The following is a 25,578-nucleotide window of genomic DNA, read 5'->3' on the forward strand; positions in this document are numbered from 1 at the left end:
TTCCATGTCGATATTATCCGGGCCGGTAAATAGTGTCACCCCTCCCGCCGATTTTAGTTTTTGTTTGTGTCATTTTTTTAAAACGAGTCCGCTTAGTGACCAGTACCATACCACATACATTATTTAAAAAATAAAAACGTCATCCTCGTCATGTTCGACCTGCTGCGATGCTGTGGCGTTTTTTAATACTTACTTTAAAAATTAAAGCATTTTGTGCAAATGATGCGTTCTCATTGATCAATTTAATTTCACCTGCAGCAGACGATTACTTTTGATTGGTCCGATTGTCGTTTCAGCACGCCGGGAATGAATTTCTGAAACATATTCTAAAAAGTCGTATCGTACTATGAAATACATATATTGATACGACCTCTTACCTTAACGTGTTACATTGTTGTCGTGTTTTGCGAGCCATAAATGAGTCAGCTGTTAAATGTAATAGGCAGTTTTGGGTACTGGATTTAGGTTATCTATGGCCACATTTTCAAGCAGTCTCGTGAAAAAGAACTTAACTTTAATTTGAAATATAATATTAATTTGAAAATTTGCTGCTTACAATGAATCTTTATTGAATACTAGCACGTAGTAACCAGACTGGTTGGTTACTACGTTTGGTTAAGAGTCATTGTAAGCAGCAAATTTTCAAATTAATTTTATATTTCAAATTAAAGTTAAGTACAGAAAATACAGAAGATTTTCCAAAGTAAGCAATAGGCAGCCTTATCGCTTCAGAACGATCTCTTCCAGGCAACCTTTATAAATAGACAGAAGTAAGGAATAGATTTTAGCTTAGGTAGGTATAATAGGTAACTAGATAGGTAAGGTACCTTTAAAATTTTTTAATGTAACTTTACAAAACTTCGATTTAAATTCTGCTTAAAGAAATGGAAATAGATTTAAATATTTACTTAAAATTGGGACTTTTATGTGCAGTGCAATCAGGTCTCTAACTAGTAGACTAAGGGGCTGTTTCACTATCCATGGATTAGTTTTAACTGACGGTTAAATGTGATGCCGTCTCCGTCTATTCGAACAAAACAAATAGAGACGGCATCACATAATATTTAACCGTCAGTTAAGACTAATCAATGGATGGTGAAACAGCCCCTAAATATCGGGTCTTCAAAAATGTATTAATTATGTACCGTAGAATAGATGTACCTACCTTCGACGCTCTAGAATTCTAGACTCTAATACAAGGTGGCGATTGACAATATAACTACTCTTCCAATAAAATCGACCACGAAACAAGATAGCTGCCTGAATTATTCCATCCTTACTTACAACCAAATAGATAAGTTAAGGGACTGAGTTCCCAACAATATGTATACACGGTCTTGCCAACGCCGTGAAGGTTAGTCCTAGCTCTCCATTTAGCCTCCAGCTAATTTCCTAACCTAACCTTAGGGTTTTCCTCATAACATCGCTTCCTTACGATGCCATTATTCTTGGCCTTATAAAGCGCTCACAACAGCCATGTTACGTATTTTTAAATCTCGTATGCCGTATTAATGCTAAATATTTCAATGTTTAGGGTTTTGTAGCTAAAACGGAAAAAAGAACCTTCGTTTCAACATCAACATATCTGTCTACTTATATCTGATAAATTACATCAACGGCACTGAATGGGTTAAGACATTCTGCATCAGATAATAAAAATAGCTCAAAATAGATTATTTTTCAAGAGAATATTAGGTACCTATTGCTTATTTACAACCTTTTAAACATTTTAGTATGGATTCGTACCGTACGTTAATTGGTGGTAAGAACCGCGATACGTTTCAACACCGGGCAAAATTAGAGTTCGTCATAATACGAATTAATAAGGCATATTTGCGCGTGTCGTGTCATTGCCGCTTATTTTAAATGCGAATGTGCTCGTAAGCATAACTAAGCAAATATAATGAAGTAGGTAACTTGAAATCAAGAATGTAAGAAAAAAACTACTCATACGTTAGTCGTATTTTAAGATTTTGTGAGTGATTTGGAATTACTTGGTATTATGACAGAAATTTTATCATTACAAGGTGTTGCCCTAATAAACAACTAAAAATGCACAGCGAAAATTCACACTAAGGAAAATGAGGCGTTAATATTTTATTTGCCATTTTTCATGCAACCACAAGCGGGCGCCAGGGACCGCCACGGGTTGCGGTGCTTTGTAGTTTCCTTTGAGGCCAACCACACAGAGATTTCTCGCAGGGAAATTACTCGTGAGATGCCTAGACTGCGCGCCTGCCTTTATGTACATAAAAGTCAAAGGTTGTTTCGCTTAAAACTAAATTTCAACGTAAATTACAAGCGTAAATTACAAGCATGCTCGCTGCGTAAAGTTGAATATAGAACGATATTTCTTATGCATGATAGAGATAATAGAGACAGTCTAATGAGAATATAAAAATAACGGCCTATTTCGCTGACGCCCCGCTGACAAAGCCTTGTCATTAACCGAATCAATTTCACGAGCCCAAGTCGTAGTTTGTACGGATCGTGGTACTTTTTCAAACTGATGCTCTATAAATATTTACCGGTCTTCAAATAAAAGCCAGTGGCAACTGGAAGCCGAATGGTAAATCACCCTCGTAAAAATTGCGAAGTTTAACGATCACCGTAAGCGCCAGCTCGCGAGGGCACTCGGAGCAGGCGCAGCGTTTTACAGCCTCTTTGAAGGCGGGACTCAAGTAGGTAATAACGTAAATGTCCCAGCTAGACTGAAACGCGTGCAATATTTGTAAACAAGTACGGCATGACAGCTCGGCACTTTGCCAATGGCTTTCCTAGAGGTGGTAAAAATGTAAAAAGTTGGTGATATAAATCAATAGTTTCTTACTGCGCTTTCAAAAGTTAGGTTATTTTTTTGTTTAAAGAATGGACTTGATATGAGCAAACATTAATGATGGTTGTAAATTAATTTGTAATGTTTATGAATTCCTAATTCCTGACTAGAAAGGAGTGAAATACTCCTAAAAGCTCATATTATCATAATGTAAGTATGCTTTATGTCAGGCATTGCTCTATGATAGAGTTAAGAAACTATTTACTGACTGCAAAAACACTAAATGCCGGTTCTTCTACCTGTTTCTACAAACACATCGATGTGTTTGTAGAAACAGGTAGAAGAAATCTGCAAAATTACAGTAAATTCTAACTAATTCTCTTAACTATAGAGTCGTTTTTAAGGTTTTCCGACAAAGGTCAACGCAACACGACACAAACCGGATATAGGTACCTGTCTTAATCGATGCGAACCATCTATCAATCTCCACCACCACGGGCCAGCCACGGCCGACCAAACAGCCACCTATACTTAGTCATGTCAACATAGAGGCTAATTAGGTAGTCATCTTTAAGCACTAATACTCACTTGTCTAATTTGCGGAATCAGGCTTACATAAGCATGTGTGCCCGTTTTTTAACTGCCGTATATGCACGTTCACCGAGCTCCTCATAAACCAGATTTCGACATTTTAACACTTATTTCCATTGCGACACACCACAAGGAAACACCTACACAGCCAAATTCCGAAGCCGGAGTTAACGGGGCCTGCTTGACCGCTTTCGCTCGGTGTGCAAACTGCAGCACAGCCTCTCGCCACTACGGGATCACTAGATTCTCACTGGGGGATACTCGCTGATCGCGTATGTGTAATTGGAGAGCACTGAATAGGATGGCCGGTGTAGTTTTTTGTTTTCGTTTTAGTACTAAGCACGTGGTGGATATGAGCGGGTTTTAGCGCTTGATGGTCTATCGTACGTTGTGGACGATCGCGTGGCGATGCAAAACTGAGCGCCGCGTCGCCGCCGGCGCCGCGCGGAGGTGGCCGTGGGCGCAAAGTCGACGTTCTCATGTTTGCACCAACCAAAACAGACGTATTGATGGACGCCCTAGAAATGGCTGGTGGCTTGGCCGGTGCGGTTGTCTGAGCTCACTTTCGCTGTCTCTTGCTGGTCCCATTTTGAGAGTGGCTTTTCCCTCTAATTATGTGTGATAACCTGATAACGTATTTCAAACAAAATGTTGACATTAAAATTAAATTATGAAAATACTAGTAGGTACTATACTTGGTTTGGATAGGTATTTAACTAAATGTAAACAAAACCATAATGTCAATTGGTGTCTTAAATATTGAAATTCCCCCATTAAATCTAAACATTTACATTTCTGTATTGAAATACACTAGTCCAGTTTGTATTACAATGGTAATAAGTAGATGTTTAAAATCCTTGAATGTACCAAATGTGGAAGGTGAAGTTTGTTTACATTTAGTTAAAAATACCTATCCAAACCTAGTATGAGTATAGTAAATTCTCGACTGCATTGAGTGTGGTGTGGAAAGGATAATTATGCATTATTTCTGAGGCTGTCAAGGTTTTCGACATGATAATAATGACGATATCACTCGATCAATGTAAACAAGCCTCACTGTTAAAAGTTAAAGCAAATAACTTTGATAAATTTACCTACCTACGATTTGTTAGATTATTTTCCCATAAGTAATCATTTTTTTCTTTGCAGCAAAATTTATTTTCGCGTTTTTACACGAATTTTATTTTTACAAGCTTGTTTTTTTCATGAAGCTTATTTTCACATTCGCGTTCTTTTTGTGTCCCATTTTTACCCAGTCGCGTTTTTCCCCAATCCAAATCGGTACAGAAACAGTCTCGACGGAGCGGAGCTCCTTTCCTGGGTGGTTTTGGCCCTTCAAGCCGATGCAAAACTAACATAACCTAAACCTACCTATGAGTCGTTAAGCCTGGTTGTGTGGTTTAGTAGTGGGGTAGGTACATAAGACTCGGTGGGAAACAGGAGCTCTGTGATACCACGGCTCCATCGACACTGTTTTGTGTCGATTGGGATTGGGGAAAAATGCGACTGGAAAAAAATGCGACACAGAAATAACGCGAATGTGAAAATAAGCTTCAATCTGTCATCTCCCAGGGTAACAGGATCAAAGGAATTTGGGCACAAATTTGTGCCTCTGGGAGAGGACAGGTTAAAAAAGCAGACTTGGAAATATTGCCTTCGTGTAAAAACGCAAAAAAAAAATTAGGCTGCAAAGAAAAAATGATTACGGTAAAATAATCCAACAAGTCGATCTCACATAGAAACAATAAAAATAGAAACACCTTGAAACAGCTTTAGGCAGGAGAAATGTCATTCATGCCTTTAACTCAAACGCTACTTTATAATGAAACTTCGTAAACTACCTGTTTATTAAAAAAAAAACAACCGACGTAGACTGGAATTAAACTAAGTTAGACATCAAAAGGCTCGAAGTTCTTGAAAGTTACCTGTATCACTTAATTTACCCAATTAACCAAGTTGTTCGAGACGTTTTGTCCCTGACATAACACACTCAATTACTTTGTTGTGGGCCGAGTATACATAGGTACACGAAGGTATTCAATACAGAATAAGAATGCGATGTGTGTGTAATCATGGTGTTCCCTGGAACACGGTAGGTTATTTTACCTTATCAGTAAAAATGTCCTAGTGATTTTGATTTCATACATCTAGAAAGAAAGAAAGAAAATAAATTTATTCACAACACAAGACAACAATAGTATTAAGTACAAATAGACAACACGTAGGAAAGTATATGTCGCACTTTCGGTATAACAAGGGCATAACTTCACTTTTTTCTAATTTTTCGATTTTTAGACAATTTAGGCCTTATACCGAAGGTGCGATAACTATGTTATTTCGGTTGTGAATCGGACACTGGCTCAGCATAACGCTGCAGCGTTAATAATAAACACCCCAGCGCTGATTCTCAGCTAGCATCGTGGTATCTAAACATTGTTCTTGCCAGTTTTTTTATTATTATTATTATGCAAGTACCTACCGTTAAGCCAAAGTACAGCTAGTATTTAATGTACCGCAAGCAAACACATGGCAAAACAAAAACAAGATGTCTAACGATTGACAGGCGACCACATTGTCATGTTACGAGTAAGTAATATCCACGGAGTGTGAAGTTTAACTTATATGGTCATAAACCTATCTAGTAACTTGATGTTATTTTCAGAAGCGAGTCTCAATTTCCTTTCACTGAGAAGAAACCAGACGCTTTAAAAACTGAGTCTGAGTCAACTTTTTGAGGCGCCTTTGCAATATCGTAAGACATAAGTAAGATATTTTCCTGTTTTTATATAAGTTAATTATCGTTAAATATTTAGTTTAGGGCGTAAAACTCAGTTAGGTACTTACTGATAGTACTGTAGCCAAAGCCTGTCAAAGAGACCTTAGGGCCAGTGCAGTCGGACTGCATTCGAGCTGCAACGTAACTGCCAACTGCCGACTGCCCATACATTTCAATTGCAGTCAGAGTGCAGTTGTGCCGACTGCAATCGAACTGCAACGAAAAATATATGGGCAGTCGGCAGTCGCGGTTACGTTGCAGTTGGAAGAGAGGAGAGTTGGCCCTTAAAAACAATATACTTAAATCAGAGATTTTTATACAATTAGTATGTAAAACTAATAAAATTGTAATAAATTAAGTAGGTAGGTTACATGTAGGTAGTAATATACTCATCATCATCTTCATCAGCCGGAAGACGTCCAATGCTGAACAAAGACCGCCACAATGAACATAACTCGGCACTTTTATATCCACCATGCAGTTGCCCACAGCTCTCGCGATGTCGTCACTCCCACCTTACCGGTTGCGTAGGTCGCCACTCGAGGACAATTTTTCCCCAAAAGTTATCTGTTCTTCGGTGAATTGTAGGTATCTACGAGTATTAAAATATAATTCAAAAATGAGAAAAATCAGTATTATGTTTAAAATGATCGAATGTCGATCCCGATAGTTTCATGTTTAAAATTATATTTAAAATCCGAAAATAGTTATTGAAAAGTGCTCTAATTCATTTATTTTATAGCAAATAGACGATTTTCACTATTTTCAAATAATTGTACGAATGACTGATTTTAAAAATCGCACGGTGTCATATTAGTTTTAAACTATGACATATATTTAGACCTAGTTTCCTTTACATTTTAAATTGCAGTGTATATCTAACGAAGCCACATTCCTGAGATAACAATTTAAAGATTTACATTTAGGCTGATACAATTTGGAATACTTACACACTTATAAAGTTATAATACTACCTACTTCATACGCGTCGAAAAACAATCAAAGGCACAAATCTCGCAAAAATATACCTATAATATATATATATTATATACACATACATAAGAAAACAATATTATGCACATACATAAACATATACTAAAATTATACATTAGTGCTTATCGAAAAGCACGTTTTAACGTGTTAATAGTACAATAAATCTACGTCCTTAAGTTTTTCATTTCATTGAATATTTGCAAGCACGCTTATGAATACATTTCGTGCATAGCACGTCTACTTCGAGGAATGAAAAACAGGTCTTTTTTACGGCACTGGCGCTGACATCTACGAGGACTCTAAAGCCAATTTGATGAAATAATGAGGGGATATCCAACGTTTTGCAACATCTTAAAAAGTAAAACTGAGTCTACGCAATCCCGACGTTCGCTGAGCGTTTGGAGTTTATGGTATGTCAGTGAATCCTCATAGCTACTATAAGTGTGGCCAGTTCTAAAGTCAGAGCTTTAACAAATTTTTTTTGTATCCTTTCTATTCTTTTAATGTGGATAGCATGGTAGGGTTTCCAAACCGCACAGGCAAATTCGAGATGGCTGCGAACAAACTATTGAAAAGGATTTTATATGTAAGACTATCTTTAAATTGTTTGCATACACGCAAGATGAAGCCTAATTGTTTATATGCTTTTTCAATAATTGAATCTAAGTGTGGTTTAAGTAGAAGTCTAGAGTCCATATAATACCAGATCACGGATTTGTGTCACTCTAGTAGACGACGTGTTCGTAATGCAGTAACTTAAGTTTTGATTTTCAATGTCGTAAGTACGGTGGACATCGCCATATTTAAGTTCGACAAGTTTGTAAGTGGATTGGTAACATACAACCTTTAAAACTAGTAAATCTTTTGCAAAATTGCAACGCAACAAGTTAATCTTTAAAAATACTTTTATCTGCGACGTACGGTAACACATTAAACTCTATATTTTAGCGGTAGGTAGCGTAAATTTTGTGGCTTTGCTCGTGACGTGAGCAATGGAAAAAAATGGTGTCTGATCTGCTTAATGTTCTCACTTGACTGCCTACGTAAGAAGAGTTCGAGGCTTTGACTTAATGTTAATCTTGATTATCTTGCTCTGCGGTTCTGCTGACGTATTGACGTCATAGGGGTTTTTGCTTAACAACATTAATTTCGCTGTTCACGAAAGGATAAAACTGAACTGTTGACACTTCGGATTATCACATTTTGCTGCATCAACCTTCTTAATTACAAACAAACATTTTTGTTAGAAACTCTCGGAAGCTAGAAGCAATTTAATCAAAAATATTTTTTATAAGCCTTAACAAGTTTACATCGGTATGAATTGACGTACTTACCTAAGCAAATATTTTTAAAAGGCTGAAATAAGGAAAAAGTGAATGGAAATAACCGTTGGGGGAGAAAGGTCCTCGAATGGCGAACATGAATCGGAAGACGAAGCGTTGATAGGCGTCCCACTAGGTGAACTGAAGATATCGCGAAAGTTGCGGGCAATCGGTAGATGCAAATCGCAATTGTTGTTCCTTGTAGCGTTCTAAGGGGGAGTTCAACAGCTGACATCTTCCTGCTGTATTGATGATGATCTATAAATGTAAATTCAGTAAAAATCCGATCTCTAAACGTTGCTAAGCTTAGCTTAATAGCGCCGCTTTTTTGAAAGTCGTTCTCTGAATTTGTTTTCACTCCAGGAAAATCCAATTATATTTGTGTAAAAATAAAATCCCTTGTTCCCCGCACATACCAACTTCCATTACCAGCACTGGGAGAGGACAAATAATTCCTACAACAAAACCGGGTTTTGGAGTAGGATTTTTTATTCCTTGTACAAAACCAACTTCATGGCCGGTAATTTACGAGGAAAAATAATTCATAGTACAATACCCGGTTATGCCTTGTACAGAACTATGCTTTTTTACTAAAGCTTATTTTCACAAAGGGATGCTCAGTCAAGCTATACAACCGGAAACATTTCAAAATGCCTCGTAATACCTCGTGTCGTATTCGTGTTTATCGATCAGTAAGATTATAGAAAATATTGGAAACGTATATATTTTCTCTTGTCAGTCAAACAAAAAACGACAAAGATAATCACGTCAAAGTTCGGGAATGCATGAGGCCCGTAACACACTCCTTAGTGACCTATAAATTTTTGAGGTCTCCCGATTTCGTTAACATGCCCACCTTTCGAAAAAAGCCATTGTATTCTATTGCGCCCTCAACCGCATAATCCTCAGTTTAAAATGAACGGAAATAGGTACATAGATAAAATAGTTCCTTGATATAAGGACTTTATTATTTACAATAGAGAGTTCATTAAAAAAAAACTTTGTTGGCCGATACATCTGTTGTATTGTAATGGTCATTTTTAGATAAATAAAAATTATTATTGTTTTTATTCTTATAGATAATACTTTTCAAAATTGAATGCGTCGAAGTCAAGCAGCCTCATTGAGAACAACTAAAAAGTGTTATCTGCGCACGAGTACTCATTTTAAAATATACTTTCGACAATTAAGTCGTTATTTCAATGAACTATTTTATCTTATATTTCCTTTCATTTTAAACTGAGGATTATGCGGTTCAGGCAGGGCACTATAGAATACAATGGCTTTGTTCAAAAGGTGGGCTGTAAACGAGATCGGGACACCTCAAAAAATTCATACTATAGGTACGTAGGTGTGATGTCATACAGAACTTTAACCAGGTAAGTCCATAAGTTTTTGTTTGATTTACAAAGCAAAAAATATATTTACGATTTTTTAAAAATCGAACTGACAGACTAATAATACTCGTATATACTGAGCGGGACATTTGGCCCACTCTACATACAAAATTACCTATTACTGCACATATTTATTTGAGGGCCAGATTTTTTTCCGCTCAGTATATTTTTAGGAATCCAGCCTATTCTAGACTGTTAGGTGCTCAGGTACTCAAGCTGGGCAACGAATAAATCCCACCCCAAAACAGGAACCATAATCTGATTTCTTTAGGGCTTTAGGTGTCCTCGACACAAATGTACCGTAATATACTGTATATTCTTGTCGTTTATCTTGACAATGCTAAGCCATCGGTCGTTAGGGGCAAGGTCGAGTATCGCGTGCCTGCTAGCGCTTATCGCAAATTGTTTTAGTAGCCCCTATCTGCCCTTTGATGTGACCTTATTACAGGGATGGCGTCTGCTGGCTACCTGAAGTTGTTACTGTATACGTCCCTAATTTAATGCCAGTTGGGATAAACATTTCAACGTGCTTCAGATACTTGAGGCAGTTGTGATCCACATAATTCGTAAAGGCTTTCCAGGTGGTTCTGACTAACTAGCCTGTAACCAGTCAGTCTAAATGAAAGTCCGGGATTTTATTAAATTCCCTTATGAATTCCCATGGTCTTCATTTACGTTGCATGAAAAAAAACCTGTACAAAATTGATAGTAATGGATTGTACGTTTGTATTTCCTTTTTGTACAATAACGAGTTATATTATTTATTAGGTAGGTACTATACTAGTATAATAATTATAAGTAGGTATTTCATGCGGGTGGATTTACTGTTGTTGGTGGAATATAGGTATTTTTACCCTTTGTTCCCTGTACATAATGTGGTAACCAACTTCCATTACCAGCACTGGTAGAGGACAAATAATTCATACTCCAAAACCGGTTTTGTAAAAGGTTTTTTTTTCCTTGCACAAAACCAACGTCATGGGCCGGTAATGTACGAGGAAAAAATAATTCATAGTACAATACCCGGTTTTGGAATAGGATTCTTTAATGCCTTGTACAGAACTACTGAAGCTTATTTTCACGATCGCGTTGTGTCCCAATTTTAATCAACACAGACACCGTCCGCGACTTTGCTCAGAGACTATCACTGCTAGAAAGCTGACAAAACGGTATAAAACATCATCATCATCCCAGCCTATATACGTCCCACTGCTGGGCACAGGCCTCCTCTCAGAACAAGAGGGCTTGGGCTATAGTTCCCACGCGGGCCCAGTGCGGATTGGGAACTTCACACACACCATTGAATTGCTTCGCAGGTTTGTGCAGGTTTCCTCACGATGTTTTCCTTCACCGCAAAGCTATAAAACATTATAGCAAAAAAATAATTACCTCCCCTATATACGTAAAGTATGGGTGGGGGTGATTTTTTTTCTCATCCAATCCTATGATGTAGGGTATCGCTGGATAGGTTTTTTAAAAACATTGGGGGGTTATTATCAATCGCTATTTATTAATCACGCCTAGCCATAATTTAGGTAGCGGGTAGGTATTTTCCATTTCGTGAAATAGTCAGCAACATCATCTTTACACACACATTTTACTTGGGTAGGTATTTATAATTCAAAATTCTCTCGCTGACGAGTAAATAAATCGCATAATATCAAATGTACCTACCCTTCACAGGGTCTCAAACTATCTCGATACCAAATATTATTTAAATCGGTTGAAGGGTTTGGGCGTGCATGATGAGGTAACAGACAGGTAGTTACTTTCGCTTTAGTATAATAAATATTAGTAAGGATTTAAAATTAAACGTCCATTGTGTTTGTGTCGTAGTATAAAAAAGGTATAAAATCAGTGTAAGCAGTAACCAGCCACGAAATCTTTAAATCAATAACGTGTACCTAGTGGAAACCATCAAATGCTTTATTTGATCCATGATAATGGCTGACGTGGGGTGCTATTTATATTGTAAAAGAAAAACAAAAGTAATGACGATAGTAAATTGTTTTATTCAGGGTACAAGATGGCCAATTTCATAAACTGATATGTCTTAATATAGCAATAATGTATGTACCTAAACTTTATATACAAACTTATATCGTATATAGTAGAAACACGTGAAGATCATGTGCTTTACTTTATGTACAAAATTATGGGCACTTCGATGCAAATACATTGCAATAACACTAATCTCTGTCTTTTGTTCACATTCATACGAAATATATTTTTACACGATTATAAGTCACGTTTCTCAATATATTTTATCATTCTTTATAATACACAATTTAATCTCAGTAAAAAAAAACATAAATATTTACAACACTATGAATATGTAATTGTCTAGCTTCCTTCGTACAACTTAAAGACTTATGTTAGAATTAGAACTACTTATAGTTATTAGATTTACATATAAAGATATCACAAAACAGGGAAAAAGTGACGCCATTTCAGGACGATGTACTAAATAAAGAACGCACAAGTACCATGTGTCTCACCTCAATGTGCCTACCGCCAGTACTAAGGGATAGATCGCATGACGATACTACAAATACACTACAAATACACCATCGAAATAATATGAGTTAAATAAATAAATTATTCAGTCATACAAATGTAATGTATCTGTTTAGATTCAGATTAAAAGACTTATCTAAAGTTTTACGACTAATCTTGAATTTAAAGCTTCTTGATAAACCTTAACTTATTTTAAATAAAACTTAATACCTCAATGCTTATCCGTGAATAGGTACTTTGCATGTTAACGTAACTGAAAAACGAAAACTTCCTTCATTGATAAAACGTCATACCTTCCCACTGAAAAGGAATTGAAATAAGTTTTATTAGGAATGTAAGTAGCAATGGAATTGCGATCCTTTAACGTAAATTTATGCTAAATTAATTATTTTAGGTAGGTATTAAATCACTGCCATTATAACTAATATCAAACTGATCGTTTACGACATCATCGAAAAAAAAACACTGAAGGCGCATACATGGGTTCGCACATTTTACGATCACACACATGACAACTTTAATGACGAGGTAATAGTAGTAACGTCAACTGGCTTTACGACTAGGTCGTTAAAACAAGAAAAATATTGTTTTTTTTTAATAATTAAGTAGCACTATGTTTTTGCAAACCACAAAATTACATAGAAGGTAACGAGGACGAATGTTTTTTGCATACTATTGAAGAATTCAGATCTCTAGTTAGATACAACACAGCGTGTAGTGCTAAGTTCAGAGGCTCTAGCGTATGTGTTTTGGCAGTTGACAGCGCCTCTAGCGGCGTATATCGGAAGCAAACTGCTACAAAAAACTTACACTAAGTACTCGGAAGAAAAAGGCGGCGCACTGGCAATTGACTTGACAAACTTGAGATGTCGAGGTTATCGTGCCAGAAGTTTTACAAAAAAAAAGTAATATTTATAACTGCTGGCAGCAAGATGATTTCTCTGTATGGACAAAGTGTGCCTCAATTTGGACGAAGCTAACGCAATATTAAAATCGAGACATAAAAACGTAAATAGTATCTTTTTTCTCATAAACGCTAGGGGGGTTTCTTTTACCGAATAATGACCGACACGTTTTTTATAACTATTTTTACTTGACATTGCAAAATTTTCCTATATGTAGGCAGACCAGCATTTTAGATAATATCAAAATAATGCACATTTTCCTACAACAGGATTTTTTTTAATAAAAAAGATGTCATAGATTATTGAATATTTACTGTGCCAGTTTTATTCTCAATATCCGTTGTAGGTATTAGTCATACTTTATGATTGTGACATGTCGGGTCAGCCTCGACGAACAGCAATTTAACGTATTCAAAGTCAGGTTTGTAGACAATTTATTCAATAAACTGTGATAATTAAGATCTTAATAATATACCATAGGCAGGAAAACCTATTGAACTGCCGTTTGTGTGGGTATGAAGGTATTACTACATCTTAGATCGCGGCCTTTCAAGGAGATCGGGTTCTAGCACTATGTTGTGACCGTTTCGAAGAACAAAATGTAAAGCATCATTAAAATACTTCAAAAACCTTTAAAATTGTTCTTGTCTATTACTTACTAAATCTTATTTAGGTGCACGACCCGATAAATAATAAGTATTATTACAACTACAACACTTGAGGTGTGCCTACTTATTTAGCGCAGATAACTTCATGTTCAATCAACTCAATATAAAGACATCTGTTCCTCTTCCACACCATACAATTTGATTACATTGACAATTAAATTGTGCTGAATATTTGACTGGATGGGTCATTAAATTGGTAGTCAAACGGACGTGAATTGTGTGGCATGAAATGGTTTTGATTCGTTACTTTTAACGCTAATAAAAAAGCAATCGTGTTGATAACCTTCGCTTTTTTTGAAGTCAATTAAATAGGTTACATTCGTCTTCTTTTCATTAAAATAATATGAGTGAAAGATAAAAAAGTATTGAATGCAATTCTCGTAGCGAGACCAGCGCTTTTCCTTTACTGTAGGTAGAGGTGATCATTTGAATCCATTACATGAAATTAACGCCTATAAGAGCAGCACAACTAAATGATGTTTAGTCAATATGTATTTAGTATTTGCCATCTGCTAAATAGAAGCGGCCAAGGTGCTCAAAATATCTGACTACGCCCCACAGAATCTCTCATGTTGTTCACAATCGACCCGTGTCTGTATATTTTCAGTGGTTGACTAAGCCTGGATGAACCTCCAGTCTTAAAAGTTGATAAGCGCATTTTAGTCTTGTTCAGGAATTGATAGAATAAACTTGTGGATGTTACTGGAAGCTGGACTGGAGACCCGGGGTGGGACGCCTCCTACATCCCACTGTTAGTCCGCCACTGTATAGTTTACCAACTCGTTCTCGTACACTTTTATCGTCTTGCCTAACACGATAACGGAATTATTTTTGCGAAGTCCATATGAAAAGGGTCCATGGTTCAGTGGTAGTGCGACAGCTTGCCAGGCCTCTTCGGCGGCGCGCTTTCGTACTCGTAGTAGTTAGACTGCGGTCGCACGGCCGGCGGGTCCCTACAGGAGCGCTGCGAGTGGTAGCCAGCCGCGCCTCCCCGACGACTGGTGACAAACAAACACTTTTGATATTCTATAGGTACCTCTATAAATACACGTAATGTAATGCCGCTGGGCGGTGATGGCCCTACATGTAGAGTTAGCGTATGGCAGAGTTGACATTTTGATTAATATCATCCAGGGTTTATCATGACTATCCTATTGCTCATATTGCATTAAATATCAACAAACAAATACACAAATCCTTAACCACACAAAGTCAATACCTACCATTAAGTTGCGTTGGTACAATACAATATAGTACCTACAGTATTTATATGTAAGTAGTTACAGTACTTGTAAGGGCACTGCAAAAGTAAAAAGCTTTTGAGACCATGATCTCGCCGGAATTTTTGTTTTTTGTGAATTTCGGGCACACACTACACCCTTTTTATATTATTTTATATTTTACCTATTATTTGTGGGTCTCGAAGAACTTTTTTCATTTAATTTCAAGTAGGTACACATATTTTGAAATCGTAAAGCAATTTACAGACTTCTTGTAATTGTAGTTTTCATCACAGGTAAGGAAAGACGACAATGTTTTTCCAACAAATTGCTTTGTTCAAACAACCTTGTCTACTTTTAATGGCAAACACTTCGCATTACCGTCCTGTTAAGATCTTCAGGTAAATGGGTTTACTGGTAAAATAATATAATGGATAGGTACCTACATTAATTCAGCTTCACGTGGCTAATCCTACAAATGGAATGTGTAGAATGTGATGTAACAATGCAATTTCTAACATCAAGCTACTTAATCTAAGTTTTAGTTATTCAGTAGCGGTCTAAGTTGCGTAATTTGCTTCTAAAGCAATTTTTAAAAGATAAATAGCTCGCCTCATACGCTATCGTACTTAGCATAGCTACGTGAGCAATTTAAACTTTGCAATGAAGTTAAACAGGGCTTCAGATTTATTAGAGACTTTATACTTAAAATAACTAGGGTCAAGATGGCTAAATTCGACAACGAAGGAATCGTAACTTTTGAGTACCTACAAATAGCTAAATCATGCATTCAGCTAAAGCAGTTTCTACTTACCTACCTTCGTACTTAGTACCTACACCTGGAAAACGCTATGAAACCTGTTGTCGTATTTGAAACCGAATGGCCGTAGCACCTTACAGCTACTCTGTGATCTCAACTGTGTAATAAGCAATTGCTTCCTACTAATTTAAGTGCGGATAATACATACCTTTTATTCTACAAACAATAAATACGGTAATAATAAAAGTTGAAATTATATCTTATTTCTTAAGTGCAACGAGAATTAATGCAACGGCAATGAGCTGACCACACAATAGCCACACTGCATAAAGCTCATAATTATAAAACATGTTTCTATTATAGGCACGTGTCAAGTGCAATAATTACAAGAATTTAAACCTTAGCAGGAATCTATTTATTGGCACGGGTCAGCTGCACTATTAGCCGGATTAAATATTGTATAGCAATTAGGTAGGTACCTACATAAAACCAAGGCCAATAAGCACAGGATTCAAGAATCCATATGTACTAATATTATGAATGCGAAAGTGTGTATGTTTGTGTGTTTGTATGTTTGTTCGTCTTTCACGTCGAAACGGAGCGACGGATGTACGTGATTTTTGGCATAGATAGTTTATGGGCCAGAGAGTGACATGTTCCCGAGGGAACAGCGCGCGATAACCGATTTCCACGCGGGCGAATCCGCGGGCAAAAGCTAGTCTCTAAATAATTAGTTAAATAGATTGCTCCGATGATAGAAAATTAAGCAAAGCCTCTGCCTACTATTTATGCGTACAAACGCAACGAACAAATTTACTTAATTCACATTTTTACCCAACTGCCCGAAAGAGGGTTCTTCATACATAATATCTGGCCCAATCGAACCGTAGATCAAACCCCGAATCTGATGTCTCACATTGAGATTGTCTAACCACCAGGGTATCTTTTCCTCTTTTTAGTTAATCAGTCCCGTGAGTCTAAGGGAGCGTGCAATTAATTAGCCCTAGGGAACGAAGTATCATTCCCACATTTTTTAGTCCAGTGTGCCACGAGTGTTCTCATAGGGTATAGTTAGAGTTAGTCGGATTTATTGGAAAAAAAACACATGGAAATAATTTAACAAGAACTTAACTTTTTTTCTTAGTATAGTTGTGTCGGGGTGTATTTTGATTTGTTTTGTGGAGCCCAGATTTACTACGATTGATAATACCGGAAGAGTAATAGTAATGCAGGTGTAATTCATTCAGTCCGTTAAGCTGATTCTCAGATCTGTTATTTCTAGACTCTGAGAATGATAAAATCAAATAGAAATGGCGAAATGAGGAAAAATCACTAGTTAGTAAGAAGTTATCCTTAGTTTAAAACGTGAATATCTACAGCTTTTTTAAAATACGATACCACTTTTATGTAAAGTTTCACCAGCATCAAAATAAAGTTAGGTATGATTTTATCAAATTTATTAAGTATACTACATAGCACTGACTACATTGAAATTACCAAAGCCGTGACATAATTTAAATCTTATTCGTAAAAATGTCTAGTGTCTTGTTTACTTATAGGATTAACAAAGTACGAAATATTTCGCAATTTTGTAAATAAGCGCGTCTGGTATTCAAATTCAAGTTTTACGTAATAATGGCAAATGTATATGTAGTCATAATTAGGTATCTTGTATTTGGCTTATAGGTATTTTATAATTGTCTAACAATAATTTATCTAGCATTACAAAGCAGGTGCAGCTTACCGAGTCAACAGTCAGATGGAAGCCGGAAAAAAATAACGACTTAATTATAGGACACGATCGATGTAGGGTTGCTTGAATTTATTTCCTTGCTTATATACCAGTTCACACATTAAACCTGCGACTGCGCATGTTAATAACATTAAAATAGCTCATGATTACGTTGTTGCCCACTATGCAGACCGGTAATATAAGATTGTAATTTTAAAATTCAATATCTCTAAAATCTAAGAAGAACCGTCTCAAATAAACTAGCTTACGATTAAAAAACAAACTGCACCAGCATTAGTCTATCCGTTTGGGAGCTACTTATGATGCCACAGAAAGACACACAGTAGTTACAGATTTGTTATCCACAAACAATGTAGCCGACTTCAATCATTAAGATTTATCTTTATCTAGATTATCTAGATTTATCTTTATCTAGGTACAATAAAGACATACCGACATTGCCATAGTCATCTATACTAATTGGCAACGTGTAGTCTGTTAGTTTACTATGATTATGATTTAATTACAACCTTGCAGCACAATAGCTACTGTAATTTGGCCTTAGATATTAATCCAGGGACTTTTCGAATGATAATGTGGTAATCTTATTGTTACAAAGCAAAGTAAAAAATATGTAGGTACCTTCCTTGTCCATTTAATTGAACTATAATGGTTAACAGTCGCCACAACACTACGCTCGCCGCTGATCGCATTTTCATACAAAAGTAGTTTCGTTCTAATTTACAAACAACACACTGAAACAAAATAAAACTTCGCGACTATGATGGGACCAGCTATTATGATGTTTGTAGGTAATATGTTTTCGTTCATATTCAATGTAACAGAATAAAATCACGTTACTTTCAAGTTTTGTATGGGAAATGGAAATTAGTTATTATTTTTTACCGTTATATTTTATTTTAAACAAAACTACTTAATTATACACATTGTAATTGCTGCTCTCATTATAGTTGCAAAGTTGCGTTTTGATCCGTAGTGCTGCTTGTAAATTAGAACGAAACTACGTTTGTATGACTAGAAATAGTCGCTTCAGATATTTATGCACGCTCCTCTGTGGCGGATATTAATGCAGGTGACACACATATATTTACAAATAGTAAAGTAGTGTACACATTTAGATATTTACCTCTCCTCCTCGACTTTGGCCCTTTGCGCGTGCACCTGCCGTCTCATCTGCCCTATTTGCACTTCGCTCAGCTTCTCCCGGCGTGCGCTGCAACAACCCGTGATATTTACCCACTATTATACAGGCAGCAGAAGTGATTGAGCAGTTACGTGCTCAAAATGATCTGATCTACCTACACACGACTCATTCTACGGCATCCACCGTTTAGAAACAGTCTAAAAACTGGTTAAACACAATATACGTGCTGTCAGGTTAAGAGTCATTGGCAGTAGTGGTTGCTAACCTAAAGCGACTGGTTGCCAAAAACAAATAAAACTGAAGTTTACATCCCGTTGAAATCCAGACGCTGTATTATCTAATGTTTCTGGCGTTCGCGATCGCAATCAAATGACAGTTTTTGTATGCGAAATCTGTCATTTGATTGCGATCGCGAGCGTCGGAAACGTTAAGCAATACGGTCTCTGTACTATAATTTAACCCACATTAAGGCTACTGATTTGATTACTAATACGATACAAGTGGAAAATTACTTTAATATGAAGAAAAATAAATAAGTTTTTTATGGAACTTGAGTCACAATAACTATGACCTCTCAAGCAGAGGATCGTGGGTTCAAATTCGGGCTCACACCTATTAGTTTTTGAAATCCATGTGTAATAACATTTGAAATTTACCTACCTCGAGCTTTACGGTGAAGGAAAACTTCGTGAGGAAACCTGCACAAACCTACGAAGCAATTCAATGGCGTGTGTGAATTTCCTAATCCACACTGGGCCCGCGTGGGCACTCCGGCCCAAGCCCTCTAATTCTGAGAGTCCCAGCAGTGGGACGTATAAATGCTGGGATGATGATGATGATAATGATGATGAAATTAGTAAAGTAAAAATACTTACTTGAGGTTTTGTTGTATTTCGTCATAGTTGACGTAATGGCCGGTGGGTCCCCAAGCACTGTCCATTCCCTTTAACAAATAATTAACGTTAGTCAAAGCTAATTTACCATCAATTGGATCTAAAATAAGCTCTTTCCACTGTCGCATCGTTGTGTCTTAAAATAGAAGATTGTATTAAAAGCTTGCTAAAAGCCTAAAAGCCTTATAAGAGGCGAGGGCGTTGGGGGTATTTGAAGTGCAGCATGAATTGAGTTAAAATTAATTAAGATACGCTTTGTTTCAATTTGGTCCATAATAATTTAGATAAACCTAACTAAACCTTACTATACTCGGTTTGGATAGGTATTTAACTAAATGTAAAAAAAAACGTCAAATGCTGTCTTAAATATTGTAATTCCCCCATTAAACTATCTAAACATTTATATTTCTTTATTGAAATACACTAGTCTAGTTTGTATTACAATGATAGAGAAGTAAAATGTTAAAAATCCTTGAATGTACTCGTATCAAATCTGGCAGCTGAAGTTTGTTTAACCAAGTATAGGTAATATTATAAAAGCGAAAGTGAGTATGTTTGTTTGTTATGCTTTCAAGCTTGAAGTACTTAACAGATCGTGACGAAATTTGGTGTGGAGTTAGTTTGTCACCCTAGGCTGTGAAGGACCTAGTTAGGATTGTTTTATCCCGAAAAATTGCTCAGCTACTACGAAATTCGAAAATCAAAGTTCATATCGTACCGTGCTTTTCACTCTTAAGCGTCAGTAGGATGGCAAGATTAGGCAGATTAGGCAGTACCTGATGAGGTGTAGGCGCGGTCCTGGAGGGCGGCGCGCGGTACGGCGGCGCCCGCGCAGACTTCTCTGACCGCTCGCCACTGCTTTGCCGCGTGTGGACTATCTCCGGCCTGGACAAATAAAGCATGCAGTTAATGTACGTCCGAGCAATGGGCTAATTGCCTAAAAAAAATATTAGACACATATTTTTTCTTTTGCCAATTAAACAAAAAATTATAAAGATATTGCCAGTTAAAGTTCCGTGTGACGTCACTCCCCCACTCCTGAACTTTGACGTGCTTCATTGCCCTGAACCCTAATATAACTGACGGAATAAATAGAAACATATTTTATTTAATATTGCATGTCCTGATAATTCGTGCCTCGTATTTGATTCGTATACACTTTGTGAACTATCATGGCATAAATATCATAAAAATAATAGTGTCGCTGCTTTAAACGGTAAGAAACTGGTGAACATTGCCTACGAGGTATCTTGGCCGCGATTAAGTACCTTTTATGATCTTTTCATAATGTTTACTGTCCGTGAATCATTTCAAACTGCATATAAATTAGTTTCCAAATTACGACCTGTCGTTCGAAATATTGATGAAACTTACATGGTAAACTATTAGGCTAATATATCCTTTCTTTTTACCCGACTGCCCGAAGGAGGGTTATGTTCTTTAAGTCAGTTACTTATTAAAGTAAAGATACATACTTGTGCGAGTTCTCTTCTATTCGTTCGTCGCGGTTGTGTCGTTCAAGCGCCTCCCTTGACAAAGATTTCTCTGAAGCTCGTCCGGGTTGAGATCTTCCGTATATTTCCGCTTCCGGTTTCTTATGAGGTTTTCCAATACTGCAACAACAAAATTTACGTAAATAAACGTTAACACTTCTATGTTAAGTTTTGTATAGTACATTCGTGATTGGTTAAATCAGTGTTTTTCAAACTTTTTCATGTCGCGACCCCCCTTGGTTTGAAATCTTATTTCACGTTGATAATATTAAACATTGAATAATCGTACACAATAACGGTTAGAGTATTTTAAAGATACCTACGGCGCGGCGACCCCCTTAAGGGGCATCCGCGACCCCCCGGGGGGTCTCGCCCAACAGATTGAAAAACACTGGGTTTAATAACTAAATGAGCCAATCACAAGCAAAACTTTAACGTCCAATGGACCTCTCGATACAACGCCATCTAGCGATATTTCGCTTGTCAAAAACCCTCATTTTATGCCTCACGAGCGCGCCTTTTTAATTTCAAAGGGGGCCGCGCCCCTTCACATAAATTTGCGGTACCTCTCTACCCCCCCCCCCCCCCCCCACTTTCACAATCTCTGGCATCTTTAAGATACTGACCGGAACATGGTGGACAGAGACTTGAGCAGCGAGGGTTTCTTGTGTGACAGCGAGGACTGCTGCGGCGAGCCCCGCACCATGCCGTCCGGCGCGTGATTGCCGTCCGTCAACCAATGCTTCAGTGCTAAAAATTAAATAAAAATGAAGATGGAATATGGAGAGAGAATGAAGCTAAGAACTGTCTGGAATTAACTATGTACTTAGTTTTCGATTTGAATAACAAATATATTATCACTCTCATTCACTTAAAAATATACTTAAGTGAAATCAAAAAGCCCCTCTCGAGTTGCCTCGGGTGCAAAAATCTGTTTGGGAGCTATGATGCCACAGATAAACACAGTGCTCGTGTTCACACTTGTAACACCTCTATTTTTGCGTCGGGGGTTAACAAACAGTGTGGTAAACTTGTAATACTTAGATTTGATCTAATTGTCTGATCACTACAATCTGGCCGTTTTCAAATCTAGGATGAACGGGCATTTATTGGGCAAGCGTGCTCCATCTTAGTCCATATTCTCGCTTACCATCAGGCGTGATTGTGTTCAAACGCAAACCTAAGTATTTCAGGATAAAAAAATACTTACGTGGATGCGCACGCGCATATATAGGCTCGTTACGTGGATTCCTTTGGTTTTCTTGTATCGCTGTTTGCAAGGATTCTAAGCTGGACGATTTACGCATTCCCAGTGACGGCCCCACTTGCGTTGCTGAAAAATTAATTCAAGTTAGATACTAGTATCAAAGTCATCGCAGTTTTGGTTATCACACTAACAAATAATGTAGACCTATAAGGCATACTGCCTAGCTTATAACAACTAGCCCCAGAGGCGTCTTTACCTATAGTGCAGGGTGTGCGTTGCACACGGGCGCAGCGGAGTTAGGGGCGCCGGCCGCGGCACTGTGTCACACCTTAGTGTACTTATTCCATTTTGACCGTGCGCTTCCTAGATGGCGCTAAAATAATAATTGCACACGGGCGCTACATGGGCTAAACTGACTAGCCCAGAGGTATAATAACACTAAATTATGCTTTCAGCTAAAAGGAAACATGGCGCACAAACCAATTAAAAATACCAATTAGCTATACAAATATACATAATTGGTGGGACAAAAAATAATGCTATTCTTTGTCTATTGAAAGGCTTCATTCTGAAGGCTTTTAGGATCACGAAAACACACAATTTAACAATGTTTAACAATGATCATACAAGCATCAAGCAAATTTTGGAAACTGGCGAAATGCTTGACTCAAGTAAAACTCTAAGGGGCTGTTTCACCATCCATTGATTAGCTTTAACCGACGGTTAAATGTGATGCCGTCTCCGTCTATTCGAACAAAACAATAGAGATGGCATCACACCTAACCGCCAGTTAACACTAATCAATGGATGGTGAAACAGCCGCTTAGTGTTCGACATTATGCCGCTTAAATGCTTCTTAAATCCTAAATACACCAAGTAATATAATCATCATCATATCAGCCGTTCACATACCGAAGCAAGCACGAGACTGGAACCCCAAGGAAAGCGGAAACCTGGCCGCCCTAATCAAACCTGACGGCGGACGATCACTGCAGAAGCGAAGGCAATAGGGCAATAGGAATGACTTGAAGAGAAGTGAAGCGCGAAGCTCAAGACCGTTCGGGATGGCGACGCACTGTGGACGCCCTCTGCCCCATCCAGGGGACATAGGACATTAAGGGGCTGTTTCACCATCCATTGATTAGTGTTAACTGGCGGTTAGGTGTGATGCCGTCTCTATTTGTTTTGTTCGAATAGACGGAGATGGCATCACATTTAACCGTCGGTTAACGCTAATCAATGGATGGTGAAACAGCCCCTAAGTCAAATCAAAATCATATCGGCCGTTGCACACCTGCTGTTGGACATAGACCTCCCCCATATACCTCCAGTTGCTTCGAAAGTAATATAAAACATCTGTTCACTCACAATGTTGAGCCTTAATCTCCTTGATCTTTTTATAAGTGCCGGTGGCTTTCGCATCCATGGCCGCGTGCCGTTTCTCGGACATGCTCCTGCGGCCGACGGCGTCGCGGCTGAATCCGGCGCCGCTCTCGCTGCCGGACTCGCCGCCGGTGCCGGTGCCGGCAGTGCTACCTCTGCAAACAAATAAGTTTATGATAATAGGATTAATGATTCACGGTTATAAATACTTGATAAGGGATGTAGATTGGTTTTACCGTATACTAAAACATCGTTTATTTACATTCCATTATAAATATATCTAAAGTAAGTTTTATTTTGAAATTTGCGGTCGACAGATCAAGGGAAGGGGAGAGATTAACCGCCTGACTTTCGTGTTGCTTACCCGCTTTCAATTGATTCTAGGCTATCGTCTTTCCCAGTAAGGTGCATGGGACCTAAACCCAGGGTTCCCGTCCAGATGGGGTTCCCAAAAGACTTATCTTATGCGAAAGTAATGAGTTTTTAATGTCAATGGTATTCACTATTTAACGTTCCAACGGAACCACATACTTGGTGGTGCTTAAGGTCCTTTTTTATGAGACATAGAATATACGGAACACTGTGTGTATTGGGATTGCCGTCGCAATTTACTAAATCAAACGAGATTAAAAACTTGACTCACCTCGGCGTCGTGCCATAGTCTTCTTCTATAATAACATTATGATGTGCAGGTGGCGACCTTGACATATGAACATGTCCTAAATTCGGCCTATAGTGGTGTCCGTTCGTTACAGGCGCGTCTATTTGGGTAGCCATGTAGTAACTCTCATTCCTTAGTCCAGTCAGTCGATCTATCACAGGGTTCCAGCCATCAAGGCGACTCCACTCGAAGCTATCTCTCTTCGGATCATGGGGGACTGTATCTTTGTCTCTTTCTAAGTAGCCTTTGCTATCGTCTGATTGATTGGACACCCAACTGGTGTTATTGTTTATGGTTATTATGGAAGCATGTTTCTTCGGAGCTCGGTTGTCATTGTCTATGCTTCGCTCTTTCTGGTGTGTTTCGTATTTGTTCTGGTTGTGGTCTAAGGGTTTGTTCTCTTTGTCCGTGTTGTAAATGACAGTGTTGAAGGTCTGTGAGCTATTATTGTCTGTGGAGGTGGTTGAGTCGTTTCCGTTAGGTGGCGTGTCGTCTTTCCACCGCGCCAGACTGTCCATACTGTCTGTAACATTGAATGACCTTATGAGTTATTACCATCGAATTCGTAGTAGTAGTATAGTATTTTAACAATTTTGCTTTATTTCCTCGCATTATTGGAGAAAAGCACTGTTATGCCTCAGCGGAAATACAAAATTCGTGGATTCGTATTTATACTCTACTCTACTCATCCACGAATTGCTTTTTCCCGGCCTCGTCAATAATGTACTATCTGCAAATTGGAAGTCTCTATCCAATCAGAGATACCCTCACTTCCAATAACAGGAGATCCTAAATACTTACTTTTAGTACTTTTTCGCAACATTCTGATAGCTATTCCTAAGTGTTTTCTTTCCCAACTAAAGTTCTCACCTGTTCTTCTGGCAATGGTGAGGGATATGCTGCCGTGTACACTCGGCCGCGAGTGGAGCAGAGCACGTCGTAGAGTCTCCATGGCTTCCGCGTTCGACTGTCCCACTAAGGACACGCCGTTAACACTAAGTAGCTGGTCGTTAGTATGTAACCTGTTAACAAACATTGGGTTATAGTCCCGAAAATTATTACGCTAAGCCATATGCGGTAATCATAGTTCATTCTGCCAGCGTGCTAATGTCCACTTTA

General features: G+C 37.9%; 2 protein-coding genes across 9 annotated transcripts in view; both read right to left on the reverse strand.

Annotated features, from left to right (window-relative positions):
* LOC141428060 (diacylglycerol lipase-beta-like) overlaps positions 1–3,796 on the reverse strand; it is a 101,072-nt gene extending 97,276 nt beyond the window's left edge. For all 5 annotated transcript variants that reach the window (XM_074087773.1, XM_074087769.1, XM_074087772.1 and 2 more), the window contains exon 1: positions 3,365–3,796. The gene's annotated coding sequence lies outside the window, so the exon portion shown is untranslated. The remainder of the gene's footprint in view (positions 1–3,364) is intronic.
* An 8,051-nt stretch (positions 3,797–11,847) lies between these two features.
* Positions 11,848–25,578, reverse strand: part of baz (par-3 family cell polarity regulator) — a 56,718-nt gene continuing 42,987 nt past the window's right edge. For all 4 annotated transcript variants that reach the window (XM_074087774.1, XM_074087775.1, XM_074087777.1 and 1 more), the window contains 10 exons: positions 25,330–25,481; positions 24,442–24,982; positions 23,784–23,953; positions 22,419–22,541; positions 21,835–21,958; positions 21,191–21,328; positions 20,492–20,600; positions 19,698–19,765; positions 18,805–18,891; positions 11,848–14,943 (listed from right to left, as the gene is read on the reverse strand). In XM_074087774.1, the coding sequence (XP_073943875.1) occupies positions 14,808–14,943; positions 18,805–18,891; positions 19,698–19,765; positions 20,492–20,600; positions 21,191–21,328; positions 21,835–21,958; positions 22,419–22,541; positions 23,784–23,953; positions 24,442–24,982; positions 25,330–25,481 (1,648 nt within the window). In that variant the 3' untranslated portion in view covers positions 11,848–14,807. The remainder of the gene's footprint in view (positions 14,944–18,804; positions 18,892–19,697; positions 19,766–20,491; positions 20,601–21,190; positions 21,329–21,834; positions 21,959–22,418; positions 22,542–23,783; positions 23,954–24,441; positions 24,983–25,329; positions 25,482–25,578) is intronic.

This window comes from Choristoneura fumiferana, chromosome 5, assembly GCF_025370935.1.
Source record: "Choristoneura fumiferana chromosome 5, NRCan_CFum_1, whole genome shotgun sequence".
In the NCBI taxonomy this organism is placed as follows: Eukaryota; Metazoa; Arthropoda; class Insecta; order Lepidoptera; family Tortricidae; genus Choristoneura; species Choristoneura fumiferana.